Raw genomic sequence first — 19,887 nt, 5'->3', positions numbered from 1 at the left:
GCTAGTGGATGAACCGACTGCTTGGTAGGTATATAGGTACATAGCATCACTGCATTCGCATAGATGGTAATTTGATGTCAGTATGGATAAATGTTGTGAGTTGGCCAACTTTGAAAGAGGGATGATAGTGGGTGACGCATGGGTCACTCTATCGTGGAGGTGGTACAGAAATTGCACTATTCCATTTGACAGTATCAAGAGTGTATCGGGACTACACCATTTCGGGAATAACATCTCATTGTGGACAGCCCTGTGGGCGGAGAAAGGTGGTGGATGATGAACATGGCCATCGACGTCTGTTTTGCATTGTGTCAGACAACCAGAGAGAGAGACAGTGGCACAAATCACCACAGATTTCAACAAGGGAGATGCCAGAAATGTCTCCACCAAGATTATCAGGCAATCATTAGCCACAATAGGTTATGGGAGTTGCTGACCCACCAAGTCTTACTGCTAACACTACAACACAGGACTATATGCCTGGACCATGGATAATTGGAGCATGGGTCTCCTTGTCCAATGGATTCCATTTCCAGTTATTTCGATTGGATGGGAGGGTGCCTATCTGGTGGGAACCTCTCGAAGCTATGCACCTGTCATGTCAACAAGGAACTGTTCAGGCAGGTGGACAGTCAGTAATAGTCTGGGGCATGTTCAACTGGCACACATTGGGACCTTTGGTATGTCTAAATGCATCTCTGAACGGTCAAGGTTGTGTATCCATCCTTGCAGACCATCTGCATCCCTTCATGGTATGTACCCACAGAGCCGTGGTGACTAGAACATGGTGCGAAGAGCATTCTGCAGATTTTACCACCATGGAAAGGCCTCCCTGTTAAACCCTGTTGAGAATCTTTGGGATGCTGTGTAAAGGTCCGTTCGAGCTTCAGATCCTCCACACACGAATGCAATGGAATTATGGAAATACCTGTGGAACGTTTTCGTGAACTAGTGGACTGAATGCCTTGCTGTGTGACTTCCCTTATCCAGGTGAAAGGTGGGCCTACCTGTTACTAGGTAGGTATCCCATGATTTCTGTCCGCTCAGTCTAATGACACACATGTAATGTTAATTATTGGGTAATAAAACATCTTTTAACAACATATATAAGTATTTTTGCAGTTCATTCTAGGTATAATTGGCTAGGGTTTGCTACCTGGGAATCTAAAATGCTGATGGAACTGATCCAGGCCCCATTTGCAAGTAAAGGACACCAAATGGTTGTCACAGACATTCTCTCAGATATGCCAGACAAGCTGTACTTCCTACCTGGGTGTCTAAAACGCTCATGGAACTGATATTTGGATGACACTCAAGTCAAGTGAACCCAATTTCGGCAACGTCTGGACAATCTGTGACAGCCAAATCCTCTGCTTGTACATTCACAATAGTGGGACTGTTAGTAATCCTGGGTATAACCTCCATGCACAAGCACACGGTGGGTGACCACCCAGGTATGAACCAACGTAAGCAGGGGTCGAGGTGTGGTGCCCACACCACATGGAGTAATGCCGCCCCTCTGTGTTACCAGGCAGTACTAGGTGGTAGTGACTCTCATCAACCGGTGCAATACCACCACTTTGTTTATTGGGGGCTTGAAGTGGTGGAACCCATGTTTAGTCTCCAGAGCTAAGTTCTCGTCAACCCTTCCCCATCTCTTCCATCATGCAGTATGATTGATGACTTTTGAGGTTATGATGAACATCATGACGAGATCCAATCTTCCTTACATTTCATGGGTACAGCTCTAAAACGGCCTTCGCAGGCCGGCCGCTAGTTAGTACACCGGACCGGACCTGTGGTAACTCTCTAGGAGGCTTCCGGATCAGCTAGTGTATAATCTTGCTACCTCTACTCTGCCAGATAGTGACTGGAGGGAGTCAGAGTAGTATCAATGCAGGGGGGGGCATTGTCAAGGCCACGTTATGTCAAGGATCTGGGTATATTCTTACCACACCATATCCAAAAATTTCATTACTTCATACAGCATGTCCCCCCACTTTTTCTTACTATTGAATACACCATGAATTGCCAAGCTAATAGAGTAAGCTTATCTGCAAAAAGATCTAAACCTCCCAAACACTTCCTAGTTCATTTCACAATTATATGTGGTCTTAATTCTAATCTCAATGATGTCCATTTCCACTTGAAGTCTGCCAAACCCTATGTACTTTTTCTGACAGAATCTCAGTTATTGGTTGATTCAACTACTGCTCATCTCAGTTGCCCAAATTATTCGCTGTGTGATTCCTTTCGCCTCAAAGGTGGTAATTGTGCATATGTCCGTTCCGATAATACCTGTCAGAGACTTGGTAATTTCGAATCTCCTCTTTTTGATCTTCTCTGGCTTAAAATTTCTCTACCTCATTGTGTAAAATTCATATGTTGTCTCTACTGTTCTCCCAAATCCACTAATCACTTGGAGCTCTTTGACTTCCTCTCTTTGCAACTTGACTTTCTCCAGTCCAACTTTCCTAACAGTGAAGTAATTTTACTTGGTAATTTTAATGTTCACAACTCCAGCTGGCTTCTGTTTTCTATTCACACCGACCCAGCTGTTCGAGATGCTGAGGCTTTTGGAATTACTAATGACCTTGCACAGATTGTTCATTTACCTACAAGAATACTGGACAATCCTAACCATACAGCCAACACTCTTGATGTTTTTCTCACAAACAACCCTTCTAAGTAAACGGTTGAAGTGAGAGGTCCTTTAGACACTTCAGATCACAATTTGGTGATTGTCTCTTCTCCAATGGAGCCTTTATCTCATGGCTATTCCCATCCTCATTGTTTGACATTACAAGAATGCAAAATGGGATGACCTGCGAGATTTCTTTTCTTTTTCCTTGGTCGGATTACTGTTTCAAAACTTCTGATGTCGACGTTTGCTCAGATCATGTCAGTGAAATTATTCTTGCAGGAATGGAATCCTTTATCCCACACTGCACTTTAAAATCTCGTCCTTTATCTAAACCTTGGTTTTCCAATAAGTGTGCTAAGGCTGTTCAAGAGAAGAACGTTGCATATTGTAATTGGCTTGTTTCTAATTCTTCAGTTTCATTTTCTGCCTACACCAAAGCTTGCAAAAATTGTAAAGCAGTTATTAATCAGTCCAAACTAGAGTTTGAACAGGCTAGGAGTAGAAAACTTGCTTCTTGCCCTAATGGTAGCCAAGCATTCTGGTCTCTTGCCAAAGCTATTGGCCACAACTTTTGCCCATCTCTGCTCCCACCTCTGTCCCAGCCAGATGGTTCTGTTGTCACTTCAGCCAAGGATAAAGCTGATGTGCTAGCATTCCATTTTTCTTCCAACATCTGTATTAATGATCTTGGTAAAACACCTCCCACCATTCCCAACATGCTCCATTCAATGCCTCCTGTGGTCTTCGTTTGTAATGTTTGTTAGTTATTTGGTTTTTAGGAGCATTAGCAACTAAGGCCATATTGCTCCAGGTATATGCGGTGGTCATTCCCTGACCTTTCCGCATCCTCCGTATTTGGTGGGCACGGGCTTGAACCCCGGTCTAAAGAAGAAGCATGTGCTACGCACTGCTGCTCCTGCCCACCTGGCTATAGAGGTGCCCCTGTGGTCTTCTGTCAAAAGGATGTCAGAAGGATTTTGACGAATCTTTGATGCTAAGAAAGCTTCAGGTCCCGATGATATTTCTCCACTTGTTCTCAAAACCTGTGCTCCTGAACTTACTCCTATTCTTTGCCGCCTTTTTTCACTTTCTTATTCCAAAGGTGTTTTTCCTTCTTGGAAATTTGCTCATATCCAGCCAGTTCCTAAAAAAAAAAGGTGACAAATCCCTCCTATCCAATTATCGTCCCATTGCAGTTACTCCTACTCTTTCTAAAGTAATGGAGAAATCAATTAACCGCCAACTCTTAAACTACCTAGAAACCTTCCGTCAGATCAATTTCCAGTATGGATTCCGTCAGTGTCGATCCAATGGTGATATTCTGGCTTATGTTACCCATTTATGGACTAATTCAATGGAAAGGTTCGGTGAAACACAAGTAGTTGCTCTTGACATCTCAAAGGCTTTCGATCGTGTTTGGCATAAAGGTCTTCTAAACAAGCTTCCATCTTATGGTTTACCAACTGTTTTTAGTAATTGGTTATCCAGTTTTCTCTCTGATCGCTCACTGAGGGTGATGGTAGATGGCTCTTGGTCCTAACTTCTCCACTAGTGCCGGTATCCCCCAAGGTTCAGTTCTTTCCCCCACTCTTTTCCTCTTGTATATTAATGACTTTCTTCCATTGACTGGAAATCCTATCCATAGTTTTGCTGATGATAGCACATTGCATTCCACTTTCCATTTTGAGAAATCTTGTCCTGCTCAATCAGCTTCAACTTCTCGAAAATCTGCTACCAATTCCTTAAATGCCGATCTCCAGGTAATTCTCCAGTGGGGCAAAGACAACTTAGTTGATTTCAAACCTTCTAAAACTCAGTCTTGTCTTATGTCTTGCAAAAAGGATTCTTCTGCTCCTATGCTTATCTTTGGTGACACTCCGATTTCTAGGCAAGTTGTTATATCTCTTGGGGATTACCGTCTTCTAATCTCTCTTGGCACAAGCACATTACAAATATTGCTTTCTCTGCATCTAAAAAACTTGGTTTTCTCTTTTGCTCTCGGCATTAATTTTCTTCCAAACAGCTGTTCACTCTGTACAGATCGCAAATCTGCTTTACCATGGAATAATTTTTTCCACACTTCTGGGGTGGTGCCTCAAAACCTCTCTCAGGCTTCTAGATTCCATTCAGAAGAGGGCAGTTAGGTTAATCATCTTTAACAGTCTCTCCACACGCTGTCTCATAGACGTACTGTTTCTGCTGCATGCCTTTTCTACAGATACTTCCATGGGCACTGTTCTTCTGAATTGGCTTCTATAATTCCCGCTCTCTCTTTCAAAACAGTCTGAACACGTGCCGCCACCAGCCAACATCCATTTACTGTCCAACTTCACACTCCCAGAACCAACTTTTCATCTTCCTCGTTTATTCATTCAACTGCTGTTTTCTGGAACAACCTTCCTTCATATGTCTTTCCTGAAAATTCCAGGCTACGGAAGTTAGTCTAATGTCAACAAATATCTTCTCAACCTCCAACCCAAGCACGGTACTGAGTACTATAGGTTCTAATACCTCTCGTGTTTGGGGTTTACATAAAAAAAAAAAAATTTTTTTTCAGTGAGGTCCATATTCTGCAACAACCAGATCATCTGCTTGCATCTTTGCATTGGTGGAGTTGTTAGTAACCCTTGGTATTCCTTCTACTCCTGTGCAAGGTCTGGAACTCTGTACCAAGTACATGTAGAGGGACCAGGTGTGAATCAGTGTAAGTAGGGGTCAGGGTGTGTTGTCCACATCACACAAAAGAATTGCACCCATCTGTGTCATCAGGCAATAGATGGTAGATGACTGGTGCAACACCTCCACTTTGTTGATTTAGTAGCTTGAACTGGTGAAACCAATGTTTAATTTTCACAGCAAAGCTCCAGCAACGCCAATCTGTTCCATCATGTAGAATGAATGATGTCTTATGAGTTTGATGGACAGCATGGCAAAATCCAACATTCCTTATATTTCTAGTGTATAACTATAAAATTACTGCTTTGCAGACCAGCACCAGATAGTCCACCAAACCAAACCTATTGATAACTCTCTAGTAGGCATATAGTGACTGAAGAGAGTCATTACATGCCTCTCACTAGATCAGTTTTTTGCACTTTTGTATTCTACTAATGTTTTTCCTTCTGCTTGGAAATGTTCTCATATTGAGCCAGTTCCTTAAAAGGGTGATTGATCCCACCTTTCAATTATTGTCTGATTTGCCCTTGCCTCGACTCTTTCCAAAGTAATTAAGAAATGTATCAGCCACCAACTCTTAAGCTACCTTAAAACCTTCCACCTGATCGATGATTGCCAATATAGATTCCATCAATTTTGACATACTAGTGATATATTGGCTATGCTACTCATCTTAGGAAAAAATCAATGGAAAAATTTGGTGAAACTCAAGCAGTTGCTCTTGACATTTCTAAGGCTTTTGATTATATTTGGCATAAAAATCTTCTAAATAAGCTCATCTTTTGGCCTATTGATTGTTTTTTGCAATGGGTATCCAGTTTCCTCTCCGAATGTTCACTGCAGGAGATGGTAGACTGCATTAAGTCTTCTAACTGGTGTTCAGTTCTTTCTCTGTTTTCCTTTTGTATGTTAAAATCTGACCTATAGTTTTGCTGATGATGCACACTTCATTCCACCTTCCAGTTTGAAAAACATCGTCTTGCACAGAAAGCCTCAACTTCTCAAATATCCACTGCCGGTTCCTTTAATGTTGATCTCCAGGTAATTCTTCAATGGGTAAAGAAAACTTAATTAACTTCAATCCTTCTAAAACTCTGTCCTGTTGTATTTCTCTAAAAAAAAAATAGTCTTCTGTTCCTATGCTTAACTTCAATGACATTCAGATTTCTCGACAAGATTGCATATTTCTGTTGGGGATTATCTTGACTTCTAATCTCTCTTGGCATAAGCACATTAGAAATATTGCATCTTCTGTATTAAAAAAATGGGTTTTCTGTCTCACAGACATTGTTTCTGTTGTGTGCCTTTTCTGTAGATACTTTCTTAGGCACTGTTCTTCTGAGTTGGCATTTGTATATACCGCATTCCCTTCCATACCAGTCTGAACAAGTGCTGCAGTCAGCTTCCATTCACTATCCAACTCATACAACCAACTTTTCCTCTTCCTTGTTTATCTCTTTTACTTCTGTTTTTCTGGAAGAATTTTCCTTCACATATATCTTCAGAAAACTACAATCTATGATAGCATTAGCATTAGTAGAGGCATATGATGCAAGAAAGCAAGCTTATTCAGCATCAGCCAAAAAAAAAAAAAAACCCTCTCCCATTTCACCCCTCCATTCGTTCGAAATACCTGTCCAGTTGAGCTTTAAATTTGTTTAGGCTATCAACTTCAACAACAAGTGATGGAAGTCGGTTCCACCAACCAACCACCCGCTGGCCAAAGGCAAATTTCCGCACATCTATCCGACATCCGTCCTTCCTCAATTTGAATTTATGCCCTCTGAGGTGATTATTCTGAGCAAGATGAAGAATCCCATTGGCATTGAGCATGCTCAAACCATTCAAAGCCTTATACACCTCTATCAGATCACCTCGCCGGTGCCTAGTCTCCAGACTCTGTAATTTGCAAAACTTAAGCCTTTCTTCGTAAGAGCAACCCTTTGTTCCATTTACTAATCTTGTTGCCCTTCTCTGTACCCGTTCCAGCAGCTCTACATCCTTCTTGAAATGAGGCCTCCAGACCTGTATACAGTACTCAAGATGTGGCCTAACCATTGCCTTATACAAGGGAATAATCACCTCCTTATCCCTGCTAGAAAAATTCCTGTATATCATTGACAAGACCCCATGAGCTACTCTTGCAGCTCGTCTGCACTGCTCAGAGAACTTCATATCTGCCTGCACAATTACCCCCAGGTCCTTTTCATTCTCCACCACTGTCAGTGTAGTACCGCAGAGTTGATACATTACTCTGGGGTTACTGTTACCCATATGTATTACTTTACATTTGTCAATGTTAAACTTCATTTGCCACCTCTCAGCCCATCTGTTCAACCTTTCCAGATCCTGTTGCAGCAGCATAGCGTCAGTAGTGTCCTTAACGACCCTGCCAACCTTTGTATCATCTGCAAACTTAGACATTAAACTTGATATCCCATCATCAATATCATTCATAAACACCGAAAACAACAATGGACCCAACACTGAACCTTGAGGAACTCCACTAATAACATTAGTCCACGTTGAGCAGTGTCCATTGATTACCACTCTCTGTCTTCTGCCACTCAACCATCCCCTTATCCATAGCAGCAATTTGCCTCCAATGCCACACTGCTCCAATTTGTGCAGCAGTCTTCCATGTGCAACAGTATCAAAAGCCTTTCTAAGATCCAAATATATAATATCAAAGTTATTCCCTGCATCCAGTTCTTTTGTGACTACATCATAGTATCCAATCAAATTGGTCAGGCAAGACCTGCCCTTAACAAAACCATGCTGCGTCTGAGCTATAACTGAATTCTTGTCTAGATGATCCTGCAGTGCTTCTTTAACCAGTGCCTCCATTAATTTACCTGGAACAGAAGTTAAACTAACAGGTCTATAATTACTTGTGTCAGCCTTTGATCCTCCTTTGTGAATTGGGGTTACATTTGCACATCTCCAGTCTATGGGTACCTCCCCTGAGTCCAAAGAAGCTCTCATAATTATGGCTAGGGGTTTGCATACTTCCTTTGCTGCCTCCTTTAATATAACTGGATAGATCCCATCCACCCCAGGTGCCTTTTTTATGTTTATCCTCAACAATCTCTCCTCCACTTTCCTCTCAGTTATTACAAAATCATCCAGCTCACTGCCAATGTTTACTTTACCTACATCATTCTCCTTCCTGAATAACTCCTCATGCGTGAATGTAGATGCAAAATACTCGTTTAGATTGTTAGCCACCTGAGCAGGATCCTCAACTGTTGAACCATCAATATCCAGTGGACCAATCTGATTCATCCCTTTCCTTCTCGAGTTCAAGTATGTAAAGAACTCTTTTCTGTTTTTCTTTGCATCCTTTGCCAAGGATTTTTCGTAGTCTGCCTTTGCCTGCCTAATCTCCTTTGTGACTTGGTTACAGACCAACTTATATCTATCATAGGCTTCCATGTCACCCATTAATTTGTATGTATCCCATGCATTTTTCTTCTCTGCCACATGTTGCTGCTATGAATAAAGGGGTGGTTGAGGGGGAGAAGACAGAGAGTGGTAATCAATGGACACTGCTCATCGTGGACTGATGTTATTAGTGGAGTCCCTCAGGGCTCAGTGTTGGGTCCATTATTGTTTTCTGTATTTATTAATGATATTGATGATGGTATATCGGGATTAATGTCCAAGTTTGCAGACGATACAAAGGTTGGCAGGGTTGTCAAGGACACTACTGACACTATGCTGCTGCAACAGGATCTGGAAAGGTTGAGCAGATGGGCTGAGAGGTGGCAAATGAAGTTTAACATTGACAAATGTAAAGTACTACACATGGGAAACAGCAACCCCAGAGCAACGTATCAACTCTGTGGTACAACACTGACAGTGGTAGAGAATGAAAGGGACTTGGGGGTGGTTGTGCAGGCAGATATGAAGTTCTCTGAGCAGTGCAGACGGGCTGCAAGAGTAGCTCATGGAGTATTGTCAATGATATACAGGAATTTTTCCAGCAGGGATAAGGAGGTGATTATTCCATTGTATAAGGCGATGGTCAGGCCACACCTAGAGTACTGTATACAGGTCTGGAGGCCTCATTTCAAGAAGGATGTAGAGCTGCTGGAACGAGTACAGAGAAGGGCAACAAGATTAGTGAATGGAACAAAGGGGTGCTCTTACGAAGAAAGGCTTAAGTTTTGCAAATTACAGTGTCTGGAGACTAGGCACCAGCGAGGTGATCTGATAGAGGTGTATAAAGCCTTGAATGGTTTAAGCATGCTCAATGCTGATGGGATTCTTCCTCTAGCTCAGAATAATCACCTGAGAGGGCATAAATTCAAATTGAGGAAAGACAGATGTAGGATAGACGTGCGGAAATTTGTCTTTAGCCAGCGGGTGGTTGGTTGGTGGAACAGACTGTCATCCCTTGTGGTGGAGGTTGATAGCCTAAATAAGTTTAAGGCTCAGCTGGACAGGTATTTTGAACAAACAGAGGGGTGAAGTGGAAGTGGTTTTTTTTTTTTTTTTTTTGGCTGATGCTGCATAAGCTTGCTTTCTTGCATCAAATGCCTCTACTAATGCTAATGCTAATGTCTCATTAGTCCATCTGACATCCATTTAGGCCTAAACCTTGAACAATATTTCTTAGTTGGTATGTAAAGCCTGGTAGCAACCAAGATTAGTTCCTTGAATGCTTCCCATTTTGAGTTTGCTGTTGGTAACATCATCAGTTGGTCCCACTGTATAGAATTTAAATACTGTCTCAGACCATCATAGTCGCCTTTACGCAAACAAAAACCCTTCCCTTTACCTCTGATGGTAGTTACCTCCTTGAGTAAATCCCACTTCAACACACTGTGATCACTGCCACCTAGTGGTTCATTTATCTGCAGGTTCTTAATGCATGAAGAATCACTACTGATAATCAGATCAAGAGTATTGCTCCCTCTAGTTGCCTCACGAACATGCTGATGTAGAAAACAATCATCCAATAAATCCACAAAAGCCTTGCTAGTGTGCGAGTGACCAACCCACAAATTCCAATCAATATCTGGGAAATTAAAATCCCCCATTATAAGACTCTCTGATTTACTGGCCCACTCTATTTCCCTGTACAATATATTATTATACTCATCAGAGTCATTAGGCCTATAGCACACTCCTACTCTCAATTTTGATTTCCCTATGCTTATGTCACACCAAACTGACTCGACACTGCCCTGTCCATCGATGTCAACTGGCTTCACTTCCTTTGACTTTGTGTTTCTTAATTAATAGCATAACCCCTCCTCCCCTCCTGTCCTGTCTATCCTTTCTATATACATTGTATTCCCCAAATTCCAGTTCCGCATTACTTATATCTGTGTGACACCACGTCTCTGATATCCCAACAATATCTGCCTTTGATGTTTTGAGCAATACCTCAAATTCATCAAATTTATTTACCAAACTCCTAGCATTGGTGATAGTTCAAGTTTAATGTCAGTATTTTGAGAAGATCACCTAGCTATCAGCCAGCTATTTTTTATGCTCTGTGTTTACCAAGATCCTGTGATGGATAAACTTTGTGTTTAAATATGTAGTAGTAGTGGTGGCATGTGATGCAAGAAAGCAAATTTCATGGGTCACCATGAAATGGTGACCCATGAAATTTGGGTCTTTGGGTCCACACATCTTCAAGATAGCATGCAAAGCATGCTATCTTGAAGATGTGTAAATTCAGAAATTGTTTATATACTTGACTTGAATAATAATTATTTCAATTGAATGTTAAGGTAACAGATGATTGAACAGAACAAATATTCATTTTATGCATAAAAGGACCGTTGAATGAATGATTTTTAAAAATGCAAAGCAAACTGAGGGTAAATTATAATTGTTAGCAAGGTTAATGCATAATTTAAATTATATTTTATAGCCAGTCATTCTTCACCTTCTTGATATCCCGCCTATGATGGGAGTATTAGAGGGGGTTGTGATGGAACTAGTAGACTGTGCATTTCCTCTTTTGAAAGGTAGGTTTAACCTTAATTTGTGCAAATCTCATAAAATTGCTGTATTTTGTATGGAAAATGTTAAATTTCCTAATTTTTGTGCTTGAATTAGCTATATGGTGCAAAGAAGTCCAAGGTTTTGCTGCTCTAGCCAAAAACAAATTATTGCTTAAAAATAATAATTATAAAATAAAATGAACTGCCTATTTGACTCTACTCACATAGGTGTTTATCCACTGACCTTTGAATTTCCCCAGACTGTCAGCCTCAACCACCTTTGGAGGTAACTTATTCTAGTAATTAACAACTTTCTGGCAAAAATAAAACTGCTTGCAATTCGACCTAAACACCCCCCCCCCCCCTTCCTCATAATTTGAAAAATATGACTCCTAGTACTGGAACCATTTATAACAGTAGAAACTTTGTGCTCATTTGACTTTCACCTCAGAGTCTTATACATCTCAATCATGTCTCCTCTAAGGTGCTTAGTTTCCAAGCTTTGTAGCCCACATATTTGAAGGCTTTCCTCATATGGATGCCTTTTGCTGATCCCAATAGTCAAGTTTCCTGTGTTTAGACCCTTTTAAGAAGCTCACTGTTTTTTTATTTTTCTCATTAGGTCTCCATACTTGAACTCTTCCAAGTGTGGTCTTGCGATTGTGTCATATAGTGTATTAGGACTTCCTGTCTCTACAAGTAAATGTTTGATAAATCATCAGTTGGACACCAGTGGCTTTCCTTCTTTCCTGTATACACTGTAAAGAGAACTTCATGTTTATTTATATTGTAACTCACAAATCCTTTTCTTCTTCTACTGTTTTTAATTTATTCTCACCTAGTGTATAAGTTACTTTTGGGTTGTTATTCTCCAAATGTAAGCGACCTTTCATTTTGCTGCATTAAAACCTAGCTTTCTTACCATCCCTGAAGACTAAGTTGCCCTGAAGAAGCTCTGCTTAGTGCTGATCAATAACTGCTCTTCTGATATTTAACATTATTTGCAAATTTTGACATCACACCCTCTAGCCCTTCATTGATGTCATTAAAAAAAATCAAAAACAAGTGGTCCCAGTACTAAATTACCAAGGATTACCTTGGTAATCCCACTTACTTTATCCCAGTCTGTAGGATAACCAGTAATTATAACCCTTATTTTCTGCCCTGTAGCCATCCTGCTATCCATCTAAGGATTTTCCCTTTGATTCCAATGTTTTCTAGCCTATACAGTAATCTCTCATGCAGGACTGAGTCAAGTGCTTTGTTGAAATTATTTTTTACATCAAACTTGAGTGATTCTGTCAAAATAGCTAACCAAGTTAGTTAAACATGATTTTCCCTTTACAAAGTCATGCTGTGTTTCCTTTGGAGTTCCATTTCTATCTAAATAATGCTGTGTTATGTTCTTAATCAGTGCTTCCAGGATTTTCCCAACCACTGAAGTCACTAACCAGTCAGTAGTTATCCATTTCACTCTTATAACTGCCTTTATGTATTGGTGATATTTTGGCACTCCTCCAATCTAAAGGAATCTCTCCAGAGTCCTGTGATGCCCTCATAATAAACCTTAATGGTTCATTGTTATTCTCTTGCTACCTCCCTCAAAATTACTGGGTATATGCCCTGAACTCCAGGAGCTTTACTTGCATTTAGGCCAGAAAGTTTCTAATAAATAATCTCCAATTTCAATATTGTGAATTTCATGTTTTCCAGCTTCATTTACACAATTTCTCCTCATTGTGACATCTTTCTTCTGTAAATATCAATAGAAAGTACTTGTTCAGTTCATCTGCAATATACCAATACACCAAAAAAGCACTATTAGAATTTATAGAAAGTAATGCTTCTATCCCTCTGTTTCTGTTCTATTATGCGAAAGGGCACTTTGCATGGAACTTTATAACATGGTTCTGGTTCTTTCATTCAGCCAACTTTGCCTTTTAATGGGTAATTTGACTTCTCTCAAGTAAATAGTGGTCTTCAAAACAACAAGTATTTTGTTGTTTTTTTGAAAAGTGTCACCACTCTAACAGCTGTTTCAATGATACTGTTAATCATGAGTAAGCATGTTTGCTAGATGTTTAAAATGATGAAACTTAAGTAGCTTTATGAGAAATGCTGTGTAATATTCAAATTTGCAATTACAGAAAATTATATAAATAACTGGCAAAATGAATACTAGAAATATGTAGAACAGGAGTAGTGTTTTCCATTATTATTTTTATAAACAAAGCAACTTTTTAGTTTTTTAAAGTACGTGCTCTCTCTCTCTCTCTCTCTCTCTCTCTCTCTCTCTCTCTCTCTCTCTCTCTCTGCAGGCGCCTCCGTAACCAGGTGGGAAGGAGCAGCAGAGCATAGCACACGCTTCTTGATTAGACCGGGGTTCAAGCCCGTCACCACCAAATACGGAGGTTGCGGAAAGGTCAGGGAATGACCACCGCATATCCCGGAGCAATATGGCCTTAGTTGCTAATGCTCCAAATAACAAACAACTCTCTCTGCATGTGTAATGGTAAATTTTTTATAACTTATTGACCTAACTATTTAAATAAAATAAAAAAAAAAAGTACAAATTCAGTGAGCTTATGTTTAGAAACAGCTGCATTTGCCAAATTATTTCTTGCACTGGGATGTGCTATAGTGAGGATTTTTTATTCTAGTTTCAAATTTAATCTATACTCCATAACTTCAAGTTAAATGTTATCTTTTTAATCATGTTTTTCAAACTGCACAAAAAGTTCAGTATTTTAAACTTTTTATGCAGTTTAGATTTCATTTATTTACACTTCTTCATTATCATTCATATTATCACACTATCTTCCTGTTACAAGAAATCGTCAGCTCTTGTCCTTTTAAACCACTTGAAAAAAACACTTGATTTGGTGGTTCCCTAATAGAACACCTCCTTTAAGGAAGTAAACACAAGCAACAGACTAACCCAATGAAGTATGAATCGAGCTAAAAGGAACAACGTGATTTCAAAGTAAACACCTCTGAAACACATCATACCATATGACTGGTGCATTATGACCAATGTAGTCCATGCACCATTAAACCATAACACAACCAAATCCCCCGTCACCACCAAATACGGGGGGTGCGGAAAGGTCAGGGAATGACCACCACATATCCAGGAGCAATATGGCCTTAGTTTCTAATGCTCCTAAAAACCAAATCCCTAATAGAAAAGAAGTGTCTGTCTAACCCAGATAGATTTTTTTTTTTTTTTTTTTTGTCTGGCATAAACTCCTGAAGTAACCATACATATTAAATCCTTTCAGATACATTATTTTGGTCTTTGACCATAGTGTATTTGTGTATTGGACCACAGATCCAATTGCAGAATAAAATTCAACTCAAATATTACTTAAATCTGTGGGGCTTTTTTTTTTTGAAAAGGACTGCCATCAAAAAGTATATGCATATATATTATGCTTGATAATATATCTACAAGCTTCCATCTTATGGTTTGCCACCTGTTCTTTTGTAATTGGTTATCCAGTTTTCTCTCTGATCGCTCACTGAGGGTGATGGTAGATGGCTTTCTGTCTTCTGATTTCTCTGCTGCTAATGCTGGTGTCCTCCAAAGTTCAGTTCTTTCCTCCACTCTTTTCCTCTTGTATATTAATGAACACTAGAAATATGTAAAACAGAAGTAGTGTTTTCCATTATTATTTTTATTCTACAAAACTATGCAACTTTAATGACCTTCTTCCATTGACTGGTAATCCTATCCATAGTTTTGCCAATGATAGCACATTGCATTCCACTTTCCATTTTGAGAAACCTTGCCCTGCTCAATTAGCTTCAGCTTCTCAAATATCCGCTACTAATTCCTTAAATGCTGATTTCCGGGTAATTTTCCAGTGGGGCAAAGGCAACTTAGTTGATTCAATGCAGTCTTGTCTTATATCTCGCAAAAAGGATTCTTCTGCTTTTATGCTTATCTTTGGTGACACTCTGATTTCTAGGCAAGTTGATATATCTCTTTTGGGGATTACCCTGACTTCTGATCTCTCTTGGCATCAAGCACATTACAAATATTGCTTCCTGCATCTAAAAAACTTGGTTTTCTCTTTTGCTCTCGGCATTACTTTTCTTCCAAACAGCTGTTCACTCTGTACAGATCGCAAATCCGCTTTACCATGGAATATTGTTCCCACACATCTGGGGCGGTGCCCCAAAACCTCTCTCTCAGGCTTCTAGATTCCGTTCAGAAGAGGGCAGTTAGGTTAATTAATGACTCATCTTTAATAGTCTCTCTCCACTCGCTGTCTCATAGATGTACTGTTTCTGCTGCATGCCTTTTCTACAGATACTTCCATGGGCATTGTTCTTCTGAATTGGCTTCTATAATTCCCGCTCTCTCTTTCAAAACAGTCTGAACACGTGCCGCCACCAGCCAACATCCATTTACTGTCCAACTTCAAACTCCCAGAACCAACTTTTCATCTTCCTCGTTTATTCATTCAACTGCCGTTTTCTGGAACAAACTTCCTTCATATGCCTTTCCTGAAAATTACAGGCTACAGAAGTTAAAGTCTAATGTCAACAAATATCTTCTCTTGTCTTCTCAACCTCCAACCCCAGCACAGTACTAAGTACTATAGGTTCTAATACCTCTCATGTTTGGGGTTTTCATAAAAAAAAAATATATATACACACTGTGTTAAATATTACATTTTAACAGAGCAGAAAAAATTATTGTACCATATTTGTAATGTGCACTGAATATATTTACAAAAGAATTAGAAGATGACAAAAAACATAATTGCAGTATTTATCTTTATAAATCAACTGAAAATTTCAATTTGAAAATCAATTTGAAAATTTCAAAAAACTTTTTTTTTTTTGAACAAATTGTGTTTGTTTGTGACTATTACTTTATATGAAAACATTAAATTTAAATTTCAGATATTATACCTACTACAGATGAGAAAGCAGCATTCACTGAAATTGAGTCAGCATTCTTAGTGGGTGCTATGCCACGTAGAGAAGGCATGGAAAGAAAGGATCTACTAGCAGCAAATGTAAAAATATTCAAGAGTCAGGGAAAAGCATTAGACCAGTTTGCAAAGAAAAGTGTTAAGGTAAAAATTATAATAAGTTGTCCTTTTGTTATGTTTGTCTAGAAATTGCAATACTTCAGAAGGTAATGATCATTCATTCAATTTTTTTTTTTTTTTTTTTGGTTTTTTTTTACTATACATCATGGAATATCTTAAATAAAACAAAACTGCATTTATATTATTACTCTTTATATTTTACCGCAATGTCATTTTATTTGGGTTTCTCTTATTTTCCTCTCCTTTACATACACTCAAATCAATGAATACCATCCATTTCTGATTACTATGAAATAGCAAATGCAAGTATTTTCTCCTATAAAAGTGATCAGCTCTTTCAAGGATTTATAATGAATGATGAGAATGTGAAAAGAGCTAACAGAATTTCAGAAGGAAATGATGGTTGTCAGGGGGAAAATGTCTGTGCATCTGATTTTTCTGATTTCAAGTATTCCCAAGTCAACAGTGGGCAAAATTCTGAAGAAATGAAGTCCTAGAAATGACACTGAGCCAAAGAAATGTCAGGGTTGGGTGTAATATAGTGACGTAAGGTAGCCAACACACCTTAAGATGGTTGGTTATTGTGGGTCATCATCAATCCCTAAAGAATCTGAGTTTTGAGTTGTGGTCATAGGCTTCCATGACACTTAGAGATCTGTATACCATTAATTTTCATGGAATAAAGTTTAATAGTTTAAAGAAATCTTAAAAGCCTTTTAATTAATTTCCCTTGGGGTCATTGTCAAAATTTACTGCTAATGAATGTGTTTTCTGTCACCAGAGTATGGGTGTAACTAAAATAAATCTTAAATTAAATTTAAGACACGCTTGAACCGTGAAATAAAGACAGCAAAAAAATTAATGCTGCTAATAGATAACATTAATTATTAACAGCATTAATTATTTTGCTGTACTTATTTCATAATTCACTTGTTTCATTAAATTTAATTTAATGATATAACTACATTTTTCATTTACCATAATAAATTGTTACTTAACACATTAACTGTCATGATGTCAAATACTTTCACCAGCAGCTGACTAAATCAGCCATATGAGAAGGAATATCTAAGAAATAAACTCATACACCGACCATTGAACAAAATTTACTGTAACTAAAATTAAAGTATAAAAATATAATATAAAACAAATTATTTACAATAAACTAATGACTGTACATTACGGAATACTAAAAACTGTAATAAAAGATCGTTTACAATAAAATAAGCTAAAATATAAAATTAAAAGTGCTAAAAACCTGGCGCTTTCGAGAGCGTCAGCTCTCTTCTTCAACAGTAATATAACTTTCTGCAACATCTCCTTAAATAGCAGGTTCACGGTACTTCCACACGTGGTATTTCTCCACGTGGTTCAATCGGCACATGGTCAGAACCGGAAGCAGAAATGTCTCGGGTACGTGGCAAAGAAAATCGTTCATCCGAATTTAATACAATTGTTTCAAAAATAGGATGAATACGCATGCCTCTATCTCTATTCATGGTATTCTTACTGGATGAACCAATCCGTAAACCCTCGAGCCATTTACGCTCCCAGTATCCGTGTGCATGATCCAAAATAATAGCGTCCTCCGGGGAGATTTGATGCTGCTTCTCCCAAAAATGTTCGGCCACGGCAGACTTACTGTAGTCAGCAGTTCTTATGGCATTTAAATGTTCCCCCAGGCAGGCGATCCCTAAGCCGCCGTTTTGTTTCCCCCACATAACACTCCCCACAATCCGGGCATTCTATTCTATAAATAACTCCACTACTGAGATCTTTTGGTATACAGTCTATGACCTGAGACACAGCTGTGCACAGCCTCCACCCAGGAAGCTGTACACAGCGTGTCTTATAACCCTGTAAAATTCTTGCCAGATGTGCAGTAAGGCCCGGATAGTAGGGGATGTATGCGGTGGCTACCGGGGCGAACGACTCCCTACGCTCGGACACCCCTCTACTATATCTGTCCAGGATCCTCTGGGGGTATCCGCACTTTCTAAGTTCTGCCGTGACACGATTAATTTCTTTCCTTTATCCTCAGAAGTGGTACAGTGTGATCATGTCACTGCAGAACTTAGAAAGTGCGGATACCCCCAGAGGATCCTGGATAGATATAGTAGAGGGGTGTCCGAGCATAGGGAGTCGTTCGTCCCGGTAACCACCGCATACATCCCTGCAAGAATTTTACAGGGTTATAAGACACGCTGTGTACAGCTTCCTGGGTGGAGGCTGTGCACAGCTGGGTCTCAGGTCAAAGACCGTATACCAAAAGATCTCAGTAGTGGAGTTATTTATAGAATAGAATGCCCGAATTGTGGGGAGTGTTATGTGGGGGGGAAACAAAACGGCGGCTTAGGGATCGCCTGGGGGAACATTTAAATGCCATAAGAACTGCTGACTACAGTAAGTCTGCCGTGGCCGAACATTTTTGGGAGAAGCAGCATCAGATCTCCCCGGAGGACGCTATTATTTTGGATCATGCACACGGATACTGGGAGCGTAAATGGCTCGAGGGTTTATGGATTGGTTCATCCAGTAAGAATACCATGAATAGAGATAGAGGCATGCGTATTCATCCTATTTTTGAAACAATTGTATTAAATTCGGATGAACGATTTTCTTTGCCACGTACCCGAGACATTTCCGGTTCTGACCATGTGCCGATTGAACCACGTGGAGAAATACCACGTGTGTGAAGTACTGTAATCCTGCTATTTAAGGAGATGTTGCAGAAAGTTATATTACTGTTGAAGAAGAGAGCTGACGCTCTCGAAAGCTCCAGGTTTTTAGCGCTTTTAATTTTATATTTTAGCTTATTTTATTGTAAACGATCTTTTATTACAGTTTTTAGTATTCCGTAATGTACAGTCATTAGTTTATTGTAAATAATTTGTTTTATATTATATTTTTATACTTTTTGTAAAAATTTTAGTTACAGTAAATTTTGTTCAATGGTCGGTGTATGAGTTTATTTCCTAGATATGAGTTTTCCCGACCTCAGAGGCCTCTTTCAGGATAATATGAGAAGGAAGCAAAAAATTGTCTCTGCCCTCTGCAATCCAGATTGACTCAATCCTGTAGTTTTCATTCCTGGGTCAAAAAGCTTCAGAAAAGCATGCAGTGAAGATTTAAAAATAAATATTCACATGTCCATTGGTTGTGTTTGTTTTTGGGTGCTGGACAAGAAGAGTCTTTGGTGGTAGTGGAAAATGCAGATAAATATGACTTTTCTGGTGTAAAACTTTTTTTTCTTTTCTTAACTTCTAATTATATATCTATTTTAATATTCCAATATATTTTAATTTGCATATGAATTTGTGTAATTTTTTTGCTCCTAGACATGTAAATATTTTATAATTATACTTTTAGTTTAGTTAAATTCATGAATTTAAGTTAAATTCGTGCTTTCCTTATAAATGATTTAATTATTTTTAACTATTGCTTTTTTAGAGTTGATTATTTTCAGTATATTTACATAGTAAATGTAAAAATCAATGGTGTTTTTTTTTTTTTGTATTTTCTCACAATTTATTCTTCC

At 39.0% G+C, this 19,887-nt stretch overlaps 1 protein-coding gene across 1 annotated transcript in view; it reads left to right on the top strand.

Moving 5' to 3' along the window:
- Window positions 1-19,887, top strand: part of Mdh1 (malate dehydrogenase 1) — a 64,886-nt gene that overhangs the window by 26,888 nt on the left and 18,111 nt on the right. Inside the window, exons 3-4 of the mRNA XM_090386903.1 lie at window positions 11,211-11,307; window positions 16,198-16,373. Coding sequence (XP_090243029.1) covers window positions 11,211-11,307; window positions 16,198-16,373 — 273 coding nt within the window. The remainder of the gene's footprint in view (window positions 1-11,210; window positions 11,308-16,197; window positions 16,374-19,887) is intronic.

Source organism: Mastigoproctus giganteus, chromosome 12, assembly GCF_048544385.1.
Source record: "Mastigoproctus giganteus isolate SK-2022 chromosome 12, ASM4854438v1, whole genome shotgun sequence".
Classification (NCBI taxonomy): domain Eukaryota; kingdom Metazoa; phylum Arthropoda; class Arachnida; order Uropygi; family Thelyphonidae; genus Mastigoproctus; species Mastigoproctus giganteus.
Note: the sequence above shows the minus strand (reverse complement) of the source record. Positions and strands in the feature narration are given on the sequence as shown.